The sequence below is a fragment of the Musca domestica genome, unplaced genomic scaffold, assembly GCF_030504385.1.
Source record: "Musca domestica strain aabys unplaced genomic scaffold, Musca_domestica.polishedcontigs.V.1.1 50, whole genome shotgun sequence".
Lineage (NCBI taxonomy): Eukaryota > Metazoa > Arthropoda > Insecta > Diptera > Muscidae > Musca > Musca domestica.
The window spans coordinates 3126327-3149355 of NW_026712347.1; the positions used below are offsets into that span (position 1 = coordinate 3126327).

The window sequence follows — 23029 nt, forward strand, 5'->3', positions numbered from 1 at the left end:
AAACATCTTTCCGAAATGCAGTCATATGGTGCCTGTTCAATGTATGTCTGTCTGTCCGCCTGCCTTGACATAACAAAGCACCAGCATGACAATTTATTAACCCAAAACCACGCTGCTGCCAGCCATTCCAGAGAGCGAGTGACAATGTCACTACCAGCGCAGTAGCACAGTAGCATCAGCTCATCTGCCATCATTTAGTGATCTTTTGATCTTAAGTCTGGAAAAATGTAATAAATTTAACATTTACGAAACAGACTCGCGCCAGTTCGACTGAAATATGGCTTATTGCAGAATTAATGTATTTTGTGAAAAAGTGTGTCATTTTGTAATTGTTATGACCACATCTATTAAGCCATGACGTGGCAGCGTCATGATGACCATAATTGCAGTGCATTAAAATATTAAGATTAGTGTGGATACATACATTGCAACCAACTCTGAAATTGATCGACAGACATGTTGACATTAATTGCCAACATTTGGTCTAAGACGGATCGTTCGATCAATTCAGTTATGCCAAAATGCTTGCCGATAATATTTTGAAAATAATCTGAAGTGATTGATATTAGCGGCAAAGTCTCACTTCTTTACAAATACTTGAAAATTTTGTTTTTAAATTTTCGTTTCCCAAAAAAACCGAAACGAAAAGTGAAAGAAAAGGAAAACTTTAAAACATAAATTCTATAAGTTTTCATAAAAATCATCACCACAACCATTTATGTAGATTTTCTTGCCATTTTTTCTGTCACTTAACACTTGACAACATATTTGGCTTTTTTACCTCCCCGTCCCATGTCAAAAGCGTGGAGGGGGTTTGACTTCTATATGCATATGCAACACCAGCTATTTTCAGTTGCATATGCAGCGTTGGCCCTAGCTATGCACACATTGGTGTCGTGTGAATGTATGCAACGCATTGCATTTATGGATGAATGCGCTCCTGGGGATCATAATATTGTGACACACTATGTATGGGGGGTTACCATATCTGGTCTCTGGGATTTGTTCTTTTTCTACTTCTGTTTTTTTTTGTAGCTGCTTGGTTTTTTTTTCTCGTCGTGTGTGTGTGTATAAATAACTTTAAAAAAGGGGAAATATTAAATTTAACTCATGCATAGCTGCCAAGTTATTCCAAGTCATGATGAGGACCAACTGCTAAATTTAGCATTGCTGGGTAGTTCTTTTGTCATTCTTGTTGTTATTGCTCAAGAAAAGAGGAACTCTCTATGTTCCTGGCACTGTGAAGTGAAGTAGAATATTTTTAATATGAGTCATTGTAACTAATAGGCAAGAGATCTAGTTAAAAAATGAGGGTAATCAGTGTAGGGGAAATAAATCTTGATAATCATATTGATATTATGGAATATTATATTGTTTATATGGACTATTTTATTAACAATTATTTTTTTTTTTCTATTTTCAGGTAAGTTTTTGCTATATGCTTATTGGAGAACATGGTTAACTAAATTGTAAGAACATTAAGACAGTGTAAGTTAAAATTTTTTCAGAATGACAACATTTCGAAAAAATAGCATCCAAAGAAAAAAATTCAAAAATTAGAAGTAATAATAAAAATATAATTAATAATCAATTGAAAAGAACAACAAGGGCTCTTTAGAGAAATTCCTAAGTTGAAAAGATGGGTAACCGAGAACAATATTTTTACGCCTTCAGCATTATGGGTAAATCATTTGATACGACCAAAGTCTGCCTAATTGAAATAACGAACGATCCTGGGCCTCTGTTAACAAAGTCCGTTTTAAGAGTACACTCATGTACGCACGATATTCCTTAAAGGTAATATTCCACGGTCTAAACACAGAGCGAGTTTTGAACTTTTCCGAAAGTAAACTTTATAGTTCAAACTTGGCACGTAATACTTAGATAACAATAAGGTCGGGGACGAAAATTGACTATATTGGTCCATTTCTTCTTTATAAAAATTCGATGTGAAATCTATGGCCGATTTCTTTTAAATTTAGAGGAAAAAACGTCGAAATTACGGGTCCGCCAAATAATTTTGAAAAATTCTATAAAAATTATTTTTTATTTGAAAGTAAAATCCTTCGGGATAATAATGAAAGCTATTGTCAATTTGTCCAATTTTTAAGCACATTTTCCATTTCACCAATAGTTTCACAAATATTGTCTTTTAAAGCGTCAATTGTCTTTAGGATGGTCGGAGTAACACGCATCGTTACGGCACTCCATAAATAATCTTCCAACGGTTTTAAATCGCTGGTTTGAGGTGGCCAACCGACATCAGCTTTGCGACTGACAATGCGATTTTCAAAAATCGGGGGCAAAAACATTGAGTGTAGCTTTGGCATTAGCGTCGTCCTTTTGAAACAAAGTATTGCCAATATCATCCTCTTCAATTTTTGTGAACAAAAATCCGTTCAACATGGCCCGAAAACGTAACGGTCACTCCATGCACATTTTCGAAGAAAAATATCCCAACAATTATGCCTCTGGACCAAATTCTCACCAAACACCGAATAGCAGAGGGTTCATATATATCCTACTAGAAATTAAAATGTCAACTAATTTTGTTGACAATAGACTTAAACCATCGAAATATTTCAGAACCATGGCTAAAAACTTGCCTTCCCAAAGAAAAAATAACTATATATCCATAATCGTATTAGAGCAATTACATCAACGAACAATTAAGAATACGCTTTTTTCAAAATAGTCGTCTTTAGTAGTCGCTCTGCAACTTAGTCGGGCCATTCCGCCATTATGGTAAAATTTTAGACATGTTTTTCACCTTTTACATACAAAATGTTGTTTTTTGTCCTTCGAACGTTCCACGATGTTGTTTCGATGTGCATTTTTCTCTAAGACGATACTACGATGAGATGATAAATAATGCAGTGCTCGCCAACGCATCGCCCATGGGCAATTCACCACACCTCACACACAATCATAGTTTGTGTATAAAACTCACAATCGATCTATATGAACATATGTGGGCTTGCGATACCTTGTTGTCTACTCATTCAAGCCCAGAACGAATCTTACTCTTTCCGGAAGATCTCCACTATCAATTACATCTTGCTTCTTCTGGCAGCACAGCCCAGTCCGAAGCTTTAGCGCGTCTAAGCTCTTTAGGTAGATTTTTCTTATTTCTGTGGTCTGAGCCTGCCCATCTCTCTTCCAATAAGTCACTATGAAGGTAATATCTATGAGACTGGTGTATGTTGTCCAGATATCGAAGTGAATGCTCTAAATTTCCTAAAAATATATATAAATTTCCTTATTGTCTACACTTCCAAGCCTCGAAGCCTGTCCACCTCTTTTCTAAGAAGTTGCTATGAAGGTTATATCATTGAGTCTGACGCAGATTTTCTAGACATTAAAGATATAATTTTTTCCAGTCACTTGCTTTAGTGTTTTGGAAGATGGAGTTTTTTTCTAGTCCTTGATTTCTTCCGAATCTAAACTAAATAAACTAAACTAAATATTTTATTCGTTGTGGCGCCCAAATAATTTGTCGGTAACGAAGTGAGTATGATCTAAGTTACCCATATTTTTCCATTTTTGTATAAAAGATCATTGCTAATGGTATGAAATGCCTACCCATCTCTATTTCTGAAGTCCACACACTTTCAGCTGTTTAAAATTGAGGCAACATTCACAGGGGTTGTATATAGGGATCGGGAGAATTTTTTTTTTGTTGACGCATTCCATTTTAGATTGGAGCTATTTTTTCGGATGCTAAGCACCGTACAAAACCATAGAAGATTTGGATATATGAGGTAATTACCAGGTAAGGTTTGGGGGTTCGAGTCCCCAGTATTTACTTTGGAGTTGTTATGAGTACAATAGAGTCCAATTGTAACCTTCCTCGGCCGTTCGATGAAGAGTCTTTTTTAAAAGACTCTAATATCGATTAGACGATTGTGCCATCCGTTTATTATCATTACTGTGAGGGTTTTGGAAACAAACTCCATCTAACCTCCATCTTAAATCCTGGCACTTAATTTGAGTATATTTTGTGAAATACATCACATGTTGACTCAAAATACATAAATTTCGTTTTTTTTTGCGATGCATACAATTTTCATAATTTTAAGCAGCGCTCGTTTATAAAAATAAACAAACAATAATGTATAATTAAGTTAACGGTATTTTTAATACTCTACTGGGGAAATTTTTATTTCAAAATTTGCATAACAAAATTATTCTAAAAAAAAGACTAGAATGGAAAGCAGTGGAACCTCATGAACGGAGTTTTTAAAATAATTTGTGAATATGGAAAATCAATCAATACCTTTCCTCTAGTTCGGAAGCTAATTTCAGACAGAAACTTCATCAAATATTTCACCATCTGATTAGCGTGTAGTTAAACTCACCTCCTAGGCATTCCCATTTTTGGTTCCCATAGAGAGGTTTTACTGTCCGACACACTCCCATTTCTAAAAAAAACGCCAACAACAAAAACATCTAATCGAAAGTGCAACTGCAAAAATTTAATGCCACATTGTTTTAATTGTTTCACTCGGATGCGGTCAATAAAATTTAATGTGCCTCCCGGTGATGCATCATTTTTATTCAACATTTCTACTAAATTTGTTTTTTTTTTTTTGCCAAATTCCCCTTCCCTTGATTTGATAGAATAGAAGAAAAATAATAAACGAAAATAAAAACTTGCCAATAAGTATGTTCCAGCTGTGCGTATGTCGAGTGTGTTTATTGCCTGACCAAAAAAGGTAAAATTGTTGTTTGAAGTGATCATTCACTTCGAGATGTTGCTGGCTGGCTGTTGCATTTCTTGTTCGATTTGACAGCGAACAAACATCTTGTCGACCATACATACCGGTCAGCTTTGGGTGATTTACGTCCAAAACTACAACAACAGAAACAAAAGCAACAACAAAAATAAAAATTCATTGCAAATTTTTCCACCCAAAATTAGAAAAAATGAAAACATTCAATTGCAATTGAGTATTTGAAATTCCAAAATTCTCAAAAAAAAAAATGCCAGCACAAAACCATATGGCTTGACAACAATGGGGTTAGATTGAAGGGGAAATTGGTTACTTTTCTAGAGACAATTTTTTAAATGGAAAATTTGGTAGGAATTTTAGAGATTCCTGAGAGAGATTGCAGAAAATTTCGTAAAGAATTCTGGTCTCAAAATTTTCTAAAAATTGTAAATATTTCAAAATAGAAAATATTGTCGTCATACATCCAGACAAGGCTTGGAAGCCTGTATAAGTGGAATAACTTTATAACAAAGCAATATAACTAACCTTTATAAAAACCATGTAATAAGTAGGAAAATAATGTAGCTTCAAAAATGAAACAAATAAATATTTCATCCTATTTTTCGACTTTTAGAGGCTAAGACATTTCGGGTAACATACCCTTCTAAAAATAATACAGACCCTTGGTTTACAGATTTCCCCTCCTTCTATTCCCAATTTGTATGTTAACCCGATTCATTAAGTCGATCAGAGTTTCAGCTGCGTTTTCACTGAGATGATGGTTTATTTTAATAACAAAGATCATTGATCTTCCCAATATTTATTATGACTTCTTGAGAGAATTGTGCAGTTTACGAATCGGCGTTGCTGTGAGTTATGTCCCATTCGTTTCCATTTTTGGTTGACAGGTTTTGTCTTCTCCATATCGTTTAAAAAAATTAATGTTATAGTCTCAGCCTCAGTTAAACTGCCAATTGAGAGATCTTCATTGAACTAATGTAAAAAGATAGATAGGAATGATGTGTGATCCGCGAAGAGATTACCGTGTCGTCTGTAGCCATTTTATTCTTCTGGCGGGAATAACTGCTGGCTCAGTTTCAGAGAATGAAGGCAAGTCGCGCAGAATTTGTCTCCCAATAAGTATATATATATAACACCGAAAAACTTTGGATAGTAGCTAAGTAAGTGCTCTGCCGTTTAAGTTTCTTCCGTCGTCGCCCCACTTAGAAGTCATGATCCTGACATTACAGTGACATGTGATTAATCCCATCACAAGTTTTAGGTCTGATTTTTGCATGGAAATGAGAGACCTTGATCTATTTCCAGATAGCACCGGCCAAATTTTCCTAGAGTCATTGCAATTCCAATAGTTTCGAGCATACGATCTCTTTCGAACTTTGTTGGCCTAACTTTTTTCTTTAAACATCTTTGTCTTCCTCACTTAGAGGCACTCAGGAATCAGAAAGTCATACCCTTAATACTTGACATACTGCAGAGAGCGTACTATCCTCTTGATTCTACCTACTGAAAACACCTCGCAGACTCATCTTAATGAAGGTCTGCGTTGCTATAGTTAAGACTAGATTTGTTTTGCTCACAAAAAAATAAGCGCGGCTACTCCTCGATGTTACTTCTATTTAGTATCCTCACAACCCTTTTGCTTAAAACTTCCCATCACTCTAAGTCTAGCGACTAATTTAGGAGAGAATTCGTATTCCTTGGAAGCCAACAATCAGCGCGACTCCTCCTCGACATTACTTGGTACGATTTCTTTGCTTTCTTTGATTTAAAGACTAATGACTTTAAACATTCAGCCCGTCCGAATCATGTAGCTTTTGGAGGAACCTCTTTTGTCCTCCTAAAAATAATATCTAACCAGGCCCACGTTTTCATTGCGAGGTAAAGCAAATTCACAATATATACATTTTCAACTCGCCTTAGATCGTATCGATTGGGTAACATCTTACTGCGGATAATACGAAACTGTATTGAAGACCAGCTCCTCTACGATCTAAGGATGGGCTCTCTGTAGTTTGCCAAAACCAGGACTGGCATCGATCATGTTTGGTGTATCCTTGCCAATCTTTGCTGATATTTTACCGTTACAGTATCCTCTTTGCTCAATTCTTCTATATCTCACTTTGAGATAAGTAACCACTTTTACACTGCTTTACAAATTGTTAGGATTATTATTGTTTGCTTATTTAAATATGTCCCGTAGCGCAATGGATAACCCATCTTAAAAGTTTGTTAAGATTTTTCTTGAGAAACACTTCCTCTAGAAAATCAAGTACAAATACTCTAACACATCCAAAAATTTCAATACTCTCACACACAGCATTGCAACGATCTTAGGATGGGCTTTGTGTAGTTTTTCAGAACCACGTCTAGAATCAAGTCTGTCATAGTTGAGTTCGTCCCCATCAGGGTCTCCGCTGTTATCTGTCCTTTATAGTACCCACGGTTTTTGCAAAGTCTCGTCGTAATCTCTTTCATTTATCATCTTCAAACTGTAGCCAGTTTGTTTCACCGATTCTCAGCATATTATTGATCGCTTATGTTAATATGTCCTGTAGCGCAATGGATAACCCATCTTAAAAGTTTATTTAATTGGCAATATACTGAAACAATGAAATGTTGGGGTTGAAATACAGTTCTCCCGCTTTCCAATTATCACAGCACTCTGAGTTTGTTGTAGCTTCCCTTGTAAAACACTTCTTCTTGAAAATCAGGTCTAATTTTAACTTAGAGAAAAATTCTGTCTTAATTGTTATTATTTAAATATGTCCTGTAGCACAATGGATAACGCATCGTAAAAGTGTATTTGATTGACTATAAAAAACCATAACATTTTGAGAATGTTAAAATTATAAATTTAGAAAACAAAATAAAATAAGAAATTTAGAAAACAATTGAGAGAACAATGGAATGGAAATACAATTTTCCAAAATTACACAGTGTGGAATTTTAAAGATTTCATCGAGGTTGTAATATTAGGCTCATCGTTATCCGATTCCTCAAATAACACGGCAATTTAATCTTTTAAACTCCTTTCCTGGGAATCGCTTATACTTGAAAGTCATGTCCACTGCCTCAACATGCACAAAAATTCGGTGGGAAATTGTTATAATTTGGTTTTGTTCACTGTGAAATTGTTTTCACACAATTGAGGTTAATTACATGGCTGACTAACCATAGCTCTTAACCTTGGTCATTAAAATTGTTTCCTTATGGAGGAAGAAGAAAAGAAAAACACCATGCCAAAAAGAAAATCTACCATAGAGAGACAATGAATAATGGGTCCATGGTAATTTGTAAAATTCCTGTAAAATTAGAAACAAACCTGGAAAAGGCAACGGCCAAAAGAATAGAAGAACGAATTGAGACTTTTCACGCAAAGTAATTGTCAGGTCAGTTCGGTGTGCACTTCCCCGGCAACTTATCTCTGATCATGACGATGATGATCAACGTCATCATCAACGTTGTCAGTAAACACTTAATCCTCTGGAAGCAATGACTGCCAGAGGCATAAATGGAATTCATGGTCGTAATGTAACAATAGCCCCATGCCAAAGAAGTAGCCTGGTGATCATCATCATTATTAGTTTTACTATTTGTATAGAAAAACAACCGGGAAACCAAGAATGGATAGCATAAACCAATCCATGATTTTTTCCATCCATACAAATCCATGAATAAATGCCAACAACAGCAACAAAAATGTAGTAGCAGCAAATTGAAAGATTTATTAGGTTGCGCTTCATTGAAGATGACGCTAAAAACAGTTGTTGGTCTTTTTTTTATCAGTCAGTAGATGACTGAGTGACTGTCTGACACTCTAGTTGAAATGAATGAATTTACAAGGGTCGATGGTGACTGACGGCAGTGGCGGCGGCAAGGAACAACGGCTGGTAGAGGCAGTTACGTTCAGAAATGCGTTAAGGAATGTTGTTTTGCTGTGATGTTACATGTGCCACTTCACAGATTGTGGAATACAACACTGCCAGCACCATAGCCATTGTGATGCCCCACCACCAGCCAGCACCAACTACTGCAACAACAACTAACATTATATTGTTAATGAATTTATTGTAAAAATGCAATCATCGACCACAAAAAGAGTCATTACACAAAGTGCAACAGCAACATGTTGTGAGCACTCCAAGAATGATCGGTGGATAGAACGACCACAGCAAACAACGAACGAATCACCCTCCATAAAAAGTCAAAACATTTGAAATGGAATAATGGAAGTACGGTTGTTGTCTGTCTGTTTTGCTGTCCCCGGGCTAAACATTTTCATCAAATTTCATTTTTTTGAACGAAAAAAAAGTTTTTGAAATATTTATTGACTGATGACACTATCGATGAGGATGAAGCAAATGTATAGGCGATAGGAGTGTCAAAATGGGCACTGAGGTCCAATAAAAGAAAGAAGTAATAAATAATCGAAATGTGGGAGACCTGAGCTTTGAAGAAAAAAAAAATATTTTTGTAGGCTGAGCAAAAGAGTTGCAATAAATTCTGAAAGGCTTCGGCAAATATTTTAAGAAGTAGTGCTGATAAAATTTGTCAGTGAGAATATATAGGCAAATGTTCTTTAAGTCATAAATCATCGGCTGGCTTCTTCGAAAGATAGAAAAGTAGCTTTTTCGGGTTTGTCTACCTATTCCTACTTCATTCCAATTCTTGCTAATTTGTCATGAACCTGGTAGTCGGAATGTCTTGGGGAGTCGGGACAAGGTACATGGGTCAGTGCGAGTTATTTTAAAATTTTAAGGGCTACCTTGCCATCTAAGTAATATAACTGGACAGACGTAACATTTCCGTCATGTTGCCAGAATCTTTTCCGTACACATATTTTTTCATTTGAATCGAAAGAATTTCCAGTACAAGTCCTAAAAAATTGCTCGATTATTGGGTCAATTCATTGTCACAAGTAAGATAAAATTTACCCTTGACCTGAAAAAAGATTGTTTGCAGGAGTCAATAAGTCCAACTCCTAAAATAATTGATCGATTTTGGGTGAATTCTTCACGTGACCGTATTAGGTAGCTGTAAGATAAGTTATACAGCACTTTATACGTCACGATTTTTTTAAATCGAATCGAACTGTGATTTTAATCGACTAGTTGAGTTTCTTAAGCTTACAATTTTAGTATGTCCTGTGGCGCAATGGATAACCCATCTTTAAATTTCACAAATTCATAATGTTATTACACAATAAAATACTGAAAAGACTAAAAATGTGAAGTAAATTTTGAATAATTAATTTGATTTCGTAGTCTTTAATTTAAAGTATTTAAAACTTGGCATCGTCATTTTTCTAATAGCCGTACCCTTATTTTTTATCTGGAGCGAAAATATAACAGTTCCAGTCATGAAAGAGTTGGTCACTTATATGTGCTGAACACGGCTCAGTATGTATTATATGGATCCCAGGTCATGCGGGAATTAGAGGTAACGAGATAGCGAACTCTCTCGCAGAGAGTAAGCAACAGTAATTGTGGACAATCCAATACCGCTAAATGTGTCATGTCTAGAGTTGAAGACATGCGCAAAAACGGGGATCAGTGGGGTAACAGACATCTTCACGGGCCACCTGGGCCAACAAGCTGTACAAGACAGGTTATGCAGATAACAGCATATGCAGGACATGCGAGGAAGATAATGAAACTTTGGAACATTTTTATACTGGGCTTAGTGTATGTCCACCGGGATATGTGGAGATCGTTTCGTCTCTTTTTATACACTCCACCATACTATGGAGGGTATATTAATTTTGTCATTCCGTTTGTAACTCCTCGAAATACTCACGTCAGACCCAACAAAGTATATATATTCTTGATCAGCGTAAAATTCTAAGACGATTTAGCCATGTCCGTCTGTCTGTCTGTCTGTCTGTTGTAATCACGCTATCTTTCGAACAAATTGAGATAGAAGGCTAAAATTTTGCACACATGTATATTTTTCCAGTAGGCAGGTTAAGTTCGTAAATGGGTCACGTAGGTCCAAGTTTTCATATAGCCCCCATATAACGGTACCTCTCGATATTCGGTATTTTGATGATTTTAGCGACATTATTCACCGGAATTGTTTCAAATTTGGCATTTGAAGTTCGTAATGGATACTACAGCCTAAGACAGAAAATTATCTGTGCAGGTCCACGTCTTCGTATAGCCCCCATATAACGGTACCCCCCGATATTCGGTATTTTGATGATTTTAGCGACATTATTTAACGGAACCGTTCCAAATTTGGTATTTGAAGTTCGTAATAGATACTGCAGCAGAAAACAGAAAATGGGCCATGTAGGTCCACGTCTTCGTATAGCCCCCATATACCGTACCCCCCGATATTCGGTATTTTTATGATTTTAGCGACATTATTTAACGGAACCGTTCCAAATTTGGTATTTGAAGTTCGTAATAGATACTGCAGCAGAAAACAGAAAATGGACCATGTAGGTTCACGTCTTCGTATAGGCCCCATATACCGTACCCCCCGATATTCGGTATTTTGATGATTTTAGCGACATTATTTACCGGGATTGTTTTAAATTTCGCATTTGAAGTTCGTAATGGATACTTCAGCCCATGCCAGAAAATTGTCTGTGCAGGTCCACGTCTTGGTATAGCCCCCATATAACGGTACCCCCTATATTCGGTATTTTGATGATTTTAGCTACATTATAAACAAATTTTTCTTCATGTTTCGCATTTAAATGTTGTAATAACTTATGACAAAAGTTGCCTATGCATGTATACGTCGTCGTATAGACATTCGGTATTTTTAAGATTTGAACAGAATTTTTAAAGGATTTTTTTTATTTTATTTATTTTGGAAATTGCCAAATTTGTACCAAATGGTGGAGGGTATTAAAAGTTCGGCCAGGCCGAACTTACAGCTTTTTTACTTGTTTTTAACTTAACCATTTTAATATACTTGAAGCTTAGATTATTAATTTCTAGTAGAAAAATTTTACGCCGCTGGGCGGCTCTAAAATATTTAATTTTATGTTTTGTTCTCTTAATATGTCCTGTAGCACAATGGATAACCCATCCTAAGAACTGTTTTTCAATTGGATTTTTAGTTAATTTTATTTCATAGCCATTAATTTTTTTTCTGAATTACCGATAAGCCGACCTTTCGGGAGAATCCAACCTCGCTCTTCGGTTGTCGATTCGTTTCTAGTTTTCATTTAAAAATATGTTCCTTGAAAAAAGAAACTTCTGTAACTTAACCTAATCGCAGCCACACAATTATTCTTATCAATTCTAATATTGAATGGTGAACATTGCTGGACTTTTTATCCTTTCACTCAAGTGGTCTTGCATACCTATTGAACGCATCGATATCTGGGTGTGGAGTCATAACCTTTATTATCCTACACATTATCGTAATCGGGAGCGCACAAGATTGTATGCTGTATTTCATGGCAACTGAATAATTAATAATATTGGAATACTTTTTTTAATTGTTAATTTTTCCAGCGCCTCACCCGCACTAAAAAGTATGTATAAAAGAATTTTGCACACACATATTTCTTTGACAATCTTATTAGCACTTTTACACTGATTTTTTAAATTTGAGGCTCAGTTTTTGCTTAAACAACCCATCATTAAATTTGACTGACAATATAATAGAACAATAAAATATAATTAATTTTAATATCCCTCATTGATTTAATTGTACTCGTAGTTTTATTCTAAACTGACAAATTGCCGATTCTTCTCCACACATGAACATTAACCCAGCCACTTGAAACAATGTCTGCAAATTATTTGCTTTCATCACGCCCATATGAAATATGTTTTCAGTCTCATTAATGTTTACATTCTATGGGCAAAACATAAAATAAACAAACATTCATTGCAAATTCCTTCTCAAGAATCATAAAATATTCAAACAAATAAACAATCAAATCATAGTAAACAAACATTAGAAATGATTTCAAAACTAATAATAAAATTTTTCTCTTATCTTTTTACAGTTTTGGGAAGTCATTTCCGAGGAGCATGGCATTGACCAGAATGGTATCTACAAGGGTGATAGCGATTTGCAATTGGAACGCATTAGCGTTTATTACAACGAAGCATCAGGTATGATACCAAAGACCAAATGAACGAAAATTCATTGCATTCGATTTTCTTAATAGTCTAACCAATCTTAAAAAAAAATCCTTTCTAAAAACTTGTAGCTATTGCATGCCATTTAGATTTGCTATTTAGAGATACAATGTTATAGTTGATTTATTTAGAGAAAAATGCTCCGTTTTAATATCTTCACTGGATGCCGGCTGTGAGTGGGCCGAACATAATGCTGAAAAAAAGAAATGTGAAAAAATTAAACACAAGAAGAAGATTACAAGACTGGACAACAAAACTGCAACGCCTTACTTTCAGAAATCCATGATAACTCCATTTATCCACCCAACCAACCAACCAGCCATCCGTCCATCCATCAATCGACATTCTCGCACGCTTTCGATTTGCAATTTAAGTTAGCTATGAATCATATTAAGCTGCAATTTGTTTGCTTGTTTTATGTTTATTTTATTGTTGTTGTTTTTGTCCATAGTTAACACGCCTATTAGAAAAGTAGCAAACATGCTTGGATTTAATTTCTTTCGAGTAGCTGCAAAAAAAAAAAAAAAAAAAAAAAAAAACATTTTCACCAGCAAACAAAGAGTTAGGATGGCGATTAACAAAGGAGGAGGGTATGGCAATTTAAAGAAATTTTAAAAACTCCAAAGCGATTAGTAAATTTTCAACTTTTTTTGCTAACGGATCAATTTTCAAATGCGAAAGATAATTGGAATTCAAGTAAAGGCTACACTTGCGAGGCCGCATTTAAAATGGTGCATGTATGCTTTCAGGAACTGGAAAAATTGATTCGGATGTGTTATTCTTTGCACAACAGGACATTTTCAAGTGGAAAATACCGGAAAGCGGAATAAAAATTAATAAGCTCAACCAAAAGTTGAAGACTGTTGATGTCGAATATAGAATATGGCTTTAAAGAGATCTCAACTAAAGTTATTCGGATCAGATATTCACTGGCCTTAAAGTCATATGTGGAGAAATTTTGTTTAAAGGGAGATTTAAACTCGAATCATTTTACAAAGTGCTGACATAGTCAGTCAAAATGGGTTATTCATTTCAAAACTAATTTTTAAAATATGCATATCCTAGATTCTGATGTTAAATATGACCTAAAAGAGACCTTAACCAAAGTTAATCGGATGTGTTATTCACTGCCCTTAAAACCGTATGTGGAGAAAATTTGTGAAGAGAGATTTAAACTCGAATTATTTTACAAAGAGCTGACATAATCATTCAAGATGGGCTATTCATTGCGTTTCAGGACATTTCAAAACTAAAATTCAAATAAAGTTGCAAACTATGCAGGCATCTTTAACGAAAACACCGTTCCACTTATTTGCAACAGAATATTAACTTTAATAAAGATGTGTTATCCTTTGCGCTACAGGACACTTTGAAAAGCCAAATATATCAAAGAAGTTTATATTAACTATCAAAAGTCCTTCCGATGTTAAGTAAGTTTAAAAAGTGTCCTTCTCTCAACCTTCGGGTCACATGTTAAGAAAAATTTTATAGATTCGCATTTTTTCATACGACCAAAAGGTCGACGGAAGGACCCTTTTTACTTACGCAAGTTTCTTAAAAAAATATTTTTGCGCTGGAAGAAATGGTGAAAATTTTGACACCGACGCTCTGGCTAAGCAGTTTAGATGAGTTATCCATTGCGTTACAGGACATTTCAAAATAAATTTCAAACCTCAAGCCTATCAAAACAGCAGCTTGGGTCTTGAATCGTTCAATGAATGTATAAAAAAAATTATCCAAAATGCTCAATACTTTTTAAACTGGACAAAAATGTCTACACTTATATACTGACAGAGCAATCGCTCAAAATTGCTAGTTTTCAAATGTCTGTGTTTCAAATCAATTTTTTATATGTCCTGTAGGGCAATGGATAACGTAGCTTGGTTTTGATTATTGAACTATCTCTAATGATTATGAAAGCTAACCGATTGACATTTGTCGCAAGTTACCTCTCTTCAAACCTTTTCCTCCAAATTTAGCCGGCGAAGGTCGAAAGGTTCTCTGTTTCATTTCTATTTGTTCAATCTCTGGATATTTTTTCTTCTTTCTCCTAAAGTCTCTTCTTCCAAATTTAGGTAGCAGAGGCTAAGGAGTTCTCTAATTAATTTCTAAGCAAAGTTTACACACTATCATATTCTTCATTCTCTGGATAGTATTTTGCCCTTGGGACCTAAATGAAATACTCAGTTGATTCCTGTTTTTAATTCCCAAAACCTTTTCTACATTTGTCCTGTAGCGCAATGGATAACCCATCTTTTATAACTTTTCGGAGAATGGATAATTCTTCTTCCTCTTAAAGCTCACCACCCTCATATTTTCATAATACCACTGGATTATCATCCGACAATATTCTCTGGAAAACTGGGCGCGTTTTGTTTCCAATAACAGGTGGAACCACACATTCCCGTCTCCACAGCCAGTAGCAACAACATTAAGTCATAATAAAAATACCTCCCAATTTGGTGATATGGAAAAAGGCGAATTCATAAGCACATAGAAACAATTGCATTGTTGACCGCATTATTAAAAGTGCGTCACAAAGTCAATACTTAGTGAAAAAAAGTGGTTACTCTCTCTCTACGCAAGTTGTTCCAACTTAAGCTTTTGCACAATTGTTTGGTGGGACCATTGCATTCCTTCTATGGTCATTTGGTATCATGAGTGGTAGTTGTTCTTTTGTTGAAAATGCCTGCCTGCCTGCCTGACTGAGTGACTTCCTTCCCTTTTTGGTGTATACGCCGCGCATCGAGCAATGGACTGAGGCTTGATTGTGTGCGCTTGCGCTTGCACGTGCCAAGCATTTTTAAAGAAGTAACTCTAGAAGTGGTGTTGATGGCCATTCGTCGCAGCGCTATGATTTATTGAAATTGATATGACAGCTGCTGGTGGAGGTGGTGGGGTGCTGTGTGCTGGAGAGGCGTTCATACAAATTGAAGTCAATAGCCGAAATAAAGAAGAAATACACCCAAAATACGCACTTGACTCTGTGCTTTTCCTTTTTTTCTTCTTTTTTTTTTGGTGACAAACTTTTTGGCTTGCAATGAAATTCGGGTTAAATTTTTTTAAAAATAACTCCTTATTGGGAAAAGCAATGAAATAAATTAAAATGAGTTTCTGGTGAAAAGTAACAGAAGGGGAGGAAATGCCATGGGCAATTTGTGGCTCCCGAAATGCAAGGCAATGGATTTGAATATGAAACTTTGTATGGCGAAAGAGATGCAATAAATCATAATATGGAAAAAAGAAACAATTGCCTTTCCACAGTGGTGTCGATGGCATTTTAGAGGAAGAATCGCATTGATCAAAGTTTAACTCAGCATTTGTACCCAGGAACTAACTGCTTCACATCTCTATACAAATGTAGTCCTCTGATTCTGAATATAGTTAAAAAGAGGTCATATGTTGGGAAGATTTGTGAAGAGAGATTTAAACTCGAAACCTTTAAGAAAATTTAACATAGAAGACAAAGATGAATTATCCAATGCGTTACAGGACATTTTAAAACTTAAAGTCACATGAAACTTTTTGATGAAGTCAGCCAAACGGTAAGGTCTTCCGAAGTGGACTGGAAACATTTTAAGAAGAGCTGATATTGAACGTCAGGATGAGTTATTCATTGCGTTACAGGCCATTTTAAAGCTTGAACTTTATTAATAAAGTCAGCTAAACGGCAGGTCTTCTGATGTGGAATATAGTCAAAGAGAGGACATATGCTGAGAAAATTTGTGAAGGGAGATTTAAGTCGAACATTTTACGAATATCTGTCATAAAAAGCCATTATCCGTTGCATTTTAACTTAAATTAAACTTTAATCTTGAAGTCAGCCATACGGGAAAGTCTTCTGATGTGGAATATAGAGAGGGCACATGTTGAGAAAATTTATGAAGAGAGATTCAAACTTGGAACATTTTACGAAGATCTGTCATAGAAAGCCAAGATGAGTTGTCCATTGCGTTACAGGACATTTAAAAATTTAAACTAAAAAAAAAACTCCAGTACTAAAGTCAACCAAACGGTGAAGTCTTCTGATGTGGAATATATTTAAGAAGAGGACATATGTTGAGAAAATTTGTGAAGAGACTTAAACTCGAAAGATTTTACGAAGATCTGACCGAAAGTCAAGATGAGTTATCCATTGCGTTACAGGACATTTTAAAACTAAAACTCAAATCAAATGGAAAACTATGGCATTTCAAAGGAAGAATGGATCAACGTCTTAATTAAAATGGAATTATTGCATGCTTACTTTAGAACCTACCTCCAATTGCTCTACATCTCTCTATCCCATCTATAACCAACGTAGTGCTTGTTGTATACCGCTTTTTAGATCCCTCTCCCAACCCTATGTCTTCACACTGATCCTTTTCAATTTTTGCTTCCATTTCAGCAGCATCAAGGTCGTCGGGCGGTAAATATGTACCGCGTGCCATTCTCTTAGATTTGGAACCCGGTACCATGGAGGCGGTGCGTTCCGGACCCTATGGCCAATTGTTCCGTCCCGATAATTTTGTCTTTGGACAATCGGGTGCTGGCAACAACTGGGCCAAGGGCCATTACACTGAGGGTGCTGAGCTGGTGGATAATGTTTTGGATGTGGTGCGCAAGGAGTGTGAGAACTGCGATTGTTTGCAGGTAAGTTGTTGTGGAACACAATGTGAATGGATTAGAATTAATTTGATGACTTTTTTCTTCTAGGGCTTCCAACTGACCCACTCCTTGGGTGGTGGTACCGGATCCGGCATGGGTACCTTGCTGATTTCCAAAATCCGTGAGGAGTATCCCGATCGCATTATGAACACCTATTCGGTGGTACCTTCGCCCAAGGTATCCGACACTGTGGTGGAACCCTATAATGCCACCTTGTCCATACATCAGCTGGTGGAGAACACCGATGAGACCTATTGCATTGACAACGAGGCCTTGTATGACATATGTTTCCGCACCCTGAAGGTTTCAAATCCCAGCTATGGTGATTTGAATCATTTGGTCTCCTTGACCATGTCGGGTGTTACCACCTGTCTGCGTTTCCCAGGTCAATTGAATGCCGATTTACGCAAATTGGCCGTTAACATGGTGCCTTTCCCTCGCCTGCATTTCTTTATGCCTGGCTTTGCCCCGCTCACCTCTCGTGGTTCGGAAAATTATCGCACCTTGTCTGTGCCCGAATTGACCCAACAAATGTTCGATGCCAAAAATATGATGGCTGCTTGCGATCCCCGCCATGGCCGTTATTTGACTGTGGCTGCTGTCTTCCGTGGCCGTATGTCCATGAAGGAGGTGGATGAACAAATGTTGGCCGTCCAAAATAAGAACAGTTCGTACTTTGTCGAATGGATTCCCAACAATGTCAAGACTGCCGTATGCGATATACCACCCAAGGGCTTGAAAATGTCCTCAACGTTCATTGGCAACACCACCGCCATTCAAGATCTCTTCAAGCGTATCTCCGAACAATTCTCAGCTATGTTCCGGCGCAAAGCTTTCTTGCATTGGTACACCGGTGAGGGTATGGACGAAATGGAATTCACCGAGGCCGAGAGCAATATGAACGATTTGGTCTCCGAATATCAGCAATATCAAGAAGCCACTGCCGATGATGAATTCGATCCCGAAGTGCAAGCCGAAGAAGTTGAGGGAGATTGTATTTAATCAACATATCAGAGGAATGACGAGGAGCGTGCTTTTTTGGCGTTACGTGTGGAAAGGGAGAGACAACAGATTGTGGCCGAAAATGCAGCAGGATTGGCCCATGAAATACGTTCCCTGTTGCATACTTTAAGGTGTTTTCTTTAGTCATAGTAAAAACAAAGCGGCATACTTTAAGGTGTTTCATGTAGTATAAGAGAAATCTCTGTCTCTCTCGCGATTTGTTAACAACACGTAATCTCCCAAAGAATTGCTCATTGTACTCCCACTCCCCCCAAAAGAAAATCTTAGCTGTACTTTTTTTGAAAAACTAAAAAGGAGAAAGAGAGAAGATGAAAGAATTTAAATAAACGGAAATGTTCCAATTGATATCATTGAAGACTTCTGGCTCCTTGCAGAAGGCTCTTACTCACATTTAAGTAATAATTAAAGCAAAAACCAACAATTCTCTTCTTTAACTATAAGTATTCTCATCTAATATTTTTTTATATATTTTTAATTAAAACAAAATAATCATAAAGCGAATCATTTTATAAATTATAGTAGTAGACCCCATTGGCAAAGACGACATACTAAAAACTCATTACAATTTAATTATATTGTAAGCACCTCTGAAGCATTTCTCTGTCTTCATATAAAAACTGTCTGTCTATTTATCTGTCTGTCTGTATGTCTTGCTGTTTTTACTTCTTGAACCCTCTGTAACCTAATTTTTTGGCATTCTTCATCTTTATCTCTATATAAAAATTGTTAAGTATTATAGGCGAAAAAAAATTCATTAGAAAAACAAACAAAATCATAAATCCAACACCATTAACTAAGACTGACCTTTTGACCTTTGTTTTGTATTCTTCATCATGGAAATTGTATAATTTTTCACATTATCATCATTTTTTCAATATCATCATCATCAACATCATTAACCACATACATCATCATGTCGTGTCGTTCTTTAACCAAAGTTGCCCACTTCTACCCCACTTTTCCCAATTTTGTGTTAAGTTTTTTTCTAATTCTTCTTCGTAATCCAAAATGTGGCAATATAATTACACAATACCAGCTTTTATCCAAAGATTGCAATGTTTTTGTTTAAAAAAAGAGTATCACTTCATTTCATTAATACAAACATAATAATTTTATTTTTTTATAATAATCGAACACATTTTTTAAACATTAAAAAAATATTTCTTTTTATTTATATATATTCATAACTTTGTCATAATTTTTTTAAAATGCATTTCTTTTTTAATAATTAAAACGAAAAGAATAATTTGTTTCTTTTTCTAATTTGCATTGGACACAAAAAAAAAAATTTCGCAACAGAAATTCTGTATTTCTCTTTTTTATGCTTAAGCAAATTATGTAATTTTTTTTTTAATAATTTCCTAATTTGAGTCAAAATAAAAATTTTGTTAAAAATTAATAAAATATAATTGTGTTTTTTATAAATCTACTGTAAGAAGCATGGTAGCAGTGGCTTGTTGCTTTTTTGACCATATGGAGCTGTATCGAAAACTAAAATTGAGCTACGGCCTTAAAAATTGCGTAAAATGGGGAAAAATGGTTTAAAAATCTTAAGCCTAATGCCGATTTGTGGCGGGGGTGGGGGAACAAGGTCAAATGCTAACATCGGGGGACCATTATACGTTACGTTACAAATGGGGCAGATATTAGAAATTTTTCTCAACGCAACATGGCCATTTTCAATCTCATAATATGATCATGATCCAAAGCATTGTCAGTGAATATCGCAGACGGACATGTGTAAATTATCTCATAATTTTACGGGAATCAAGAAAAGAATAGTGTTGACAATTAAAAACAAGTAAAAAAATATTAAGTGCGGCCGGGCCAAATTTTTAATACCCTCCACCTTAGGGTAATGGAAACACTAGAACCAACTATGACCCACAAATACCAATTTTTAGATATATTCGTGGGAAAATGTTGCAAAAATCATCGAATATCGGGAGGTACCGCTATATAGGGCTATACAAAAACGTGGGCCTATACATACAATATTTCGCCAACGGATCTAGAACTCATTATGGTCAACAAAATCCAAATTTTATACAAATCCGTGATAAAATGTGACAATAACCATCAAAATACCGAGTGTCGGAAGACACCGTTATATGGAGGCTATACCAAAGCGTGGACCGCAGTTAGAACCAATTATGGCCAACAAATACCAATTTTTAGACAAATCCATGAAAAAATGTGGCAAAAATCATCAAAATACCGAATATCGAGAGGTACCATTGTATGGGGGCTATACCAAAGCGAGGACCTATACATGCAAAGTTTCGCCACCGGAGCTAGAACCCATTATGACCTACAAATACCAATTTTCAGACAAATCCGTGAAAAAATGTGGCAAAAATCATCAAATTACCGAATATCGGGAAGTACTGTTATATGGGGGCTATACCGAAACGTGGACCTATAATTACAATGACTCGCACACGAACTGGGACCCATTATAATCTGCAATTACCAATTTTTAGACATATCCGTACAAAAGTGTGGCAAAAATCGTCAAAATACCGAATATCGGGATGTACCGTTATATGGGGACTAAACCAAAACTTGTACCAATATATCTCATTTTCAATACCAACCATTCCAATTTATAGACATAATACAAATTATTCTGCTAAATTTTAACGCTCCACATCAAATAATGTGGCCTGTATCGTGATTTCAACAGACAAACAGACGGACATCGTTAAATCGTCTTAGAATTTTATGCTGATTATGAATATATATACATTATGGGGTCTACGACGAATATTTAGGGATGTTACAGACGGAATGACAAAGTTAATATACCCTTATTTCCAAGGTGGAGGGTATAAATATATGCTACATAGGGTCTTAAATGGTTATTACGTGTTTATTTTGATGGGTAACATACCATTTGTAGCATTTTTTTTCGTCCTGTTTCTGTAAGGCAATCGAAAGGCTTATAAAGAAAATGTACTTGTTTTATTTTACACGGATTCCAATGTCAAATTGAGACAATAATTTTTAAGAGTGGTGGTACATTAGTTCAATATGTTCAGAAGAATTAAAAAAAAAAATCACATAACAAAATTAAAACTTTTGGTATTATCTGGATGTCAATTGTTTTCAAATTTTAAATTTAATTTAAAAATTTAAGAAAAAAAAAAACATTTTTATACCCTCCGCCTTGTCAATCCGTCTGTAACATCCCTAAATATTCGTTGTCCATAAAATTGTCTATGCAGGTCCATTTCTTCGTATAGCCCCTATACAGGGTGAGCTGAAAAAAATCCAAACAATTTCGTCCGACAGCTGTTAAAATTATTCCAGTGACAGCTCATTATATTGTTTACAAGCTTACAAAAGCATTTTGGTGAGAATTTTCCAAAAAAAAGGTATTTGCCATGGTAGAATTACATGGTAGCCCTATCAGCTGTAGGCAACTTGATATGTCAAACAAATTGTTGTAATTCGAATTCGCTCTACATATACACAAAGAACGTAAATAATTATTAACATTGAAAATGTTGGAATTGTAAATTTTGAGATATTGCATGGTTTGTAAAAGAACGTATATTGGAGGACAAACTAAGTCCAATGCTTTCCTTAAGCTAACATTTGTATAAATGCATTCATGAGTGTCGTCACGAGTCACACATATAAAAATAATCCAATCATTTCATTTATCAATATCTAGAGCCAGTTAGTGCAAATATAGTTCTTGTCTATATCTTAATATTTACCATTTTAAGATTTCTTCTCTATCCTTCAAAATTGATATTGACTTAAAAATAAATTCATTCAAAGGATTCTTTTCCCTGTTCAATATTTTTCATAATTTAAAAGGCTATCGTCATTGCCCTCATGCAAACCAATTTGAGATAGAAAGAACCATTATAATATTCCGAATTTATTGATAATGTAAATAATAACAGTTTCATGATTATACACTGGAGAAATTATTAAAAAAAAAACACGAATTGAAATCCGCAAATAGGTTTTAAAAATCTGTTATTTAAGAACCGCAGTTATTCCAAAAATATCCACAATTTGAGACCCGAGGATATGCTTTAATCTTCACAAATTGAGATCCGGAATTTTTCTTCAAAATCCACGATTCGAAAAAGTTCTTGAATAATCAAGGATTTGATGTTTGTAGGAGTCTTTAATGTTTAGAAATCCACGATCAAAATCCAGAAACTTTTGTAGCAAAAGAAAAAATGGCACACCAAAGAACCACCACAAAACCAAATTTTAAAGCATCAAAGCTAATTTGGCCGGATATCTTTTGAAAATATGAAATCAATGTTACCAAGACTGCATACTGTGTAAGGATAATCGCAAATGTCCTTCGTTGGCACGCTTGAGACTACGCATTATGGGCGACCACTCCATTTCCATTCTCTATGATTTTCAATAAAGTTGTATTAAACCTGCTAAAAGATGCAGCGGCTTCAGCATTATTTTCAATCGATGTTGGAAGTTTCGAATGTTTGCATTTTTAATAGAAAAAAACAACAATTTTGAAAATTTTTA

At 35.4% G+C, this 23029-nt stretch overlaps 1 protein-coding gene across 2 annotated transcripts in view; it reads left to right on the plus strand.

Annotated features, from left to right (window-relative positions):
• The window catches only part of LOC101895760 (tubulin beta-3 chain), a 51929-nt gene extending 33169 nt beyond the window's left edge, over positions 1-18760 (plus strand). The window contains exons 2-4 of one of the 2 annotated variants that reach the window (XM_059128416.1): positions 12706-12814; positions 17229-17473; positions 17537-18760. In XM_059128416.1, the coding sequence (XP_058984399.1) occupies positions 12706-12814; positions 17229-17473; positions 17537-18490 (1308 nt within the window). In that variant the 3' untranslated portion in view covers positions 18491-18760. The remainder of the gene's footprint in view (positions 1-12705; positions 12815-17228; positions 17474-17536) is intronic. The other variant, XM_059128417.1, reaches the window with a different exon arrangement.
• Positions 18761-23029: the final 4269 nt, after the last annotated feature.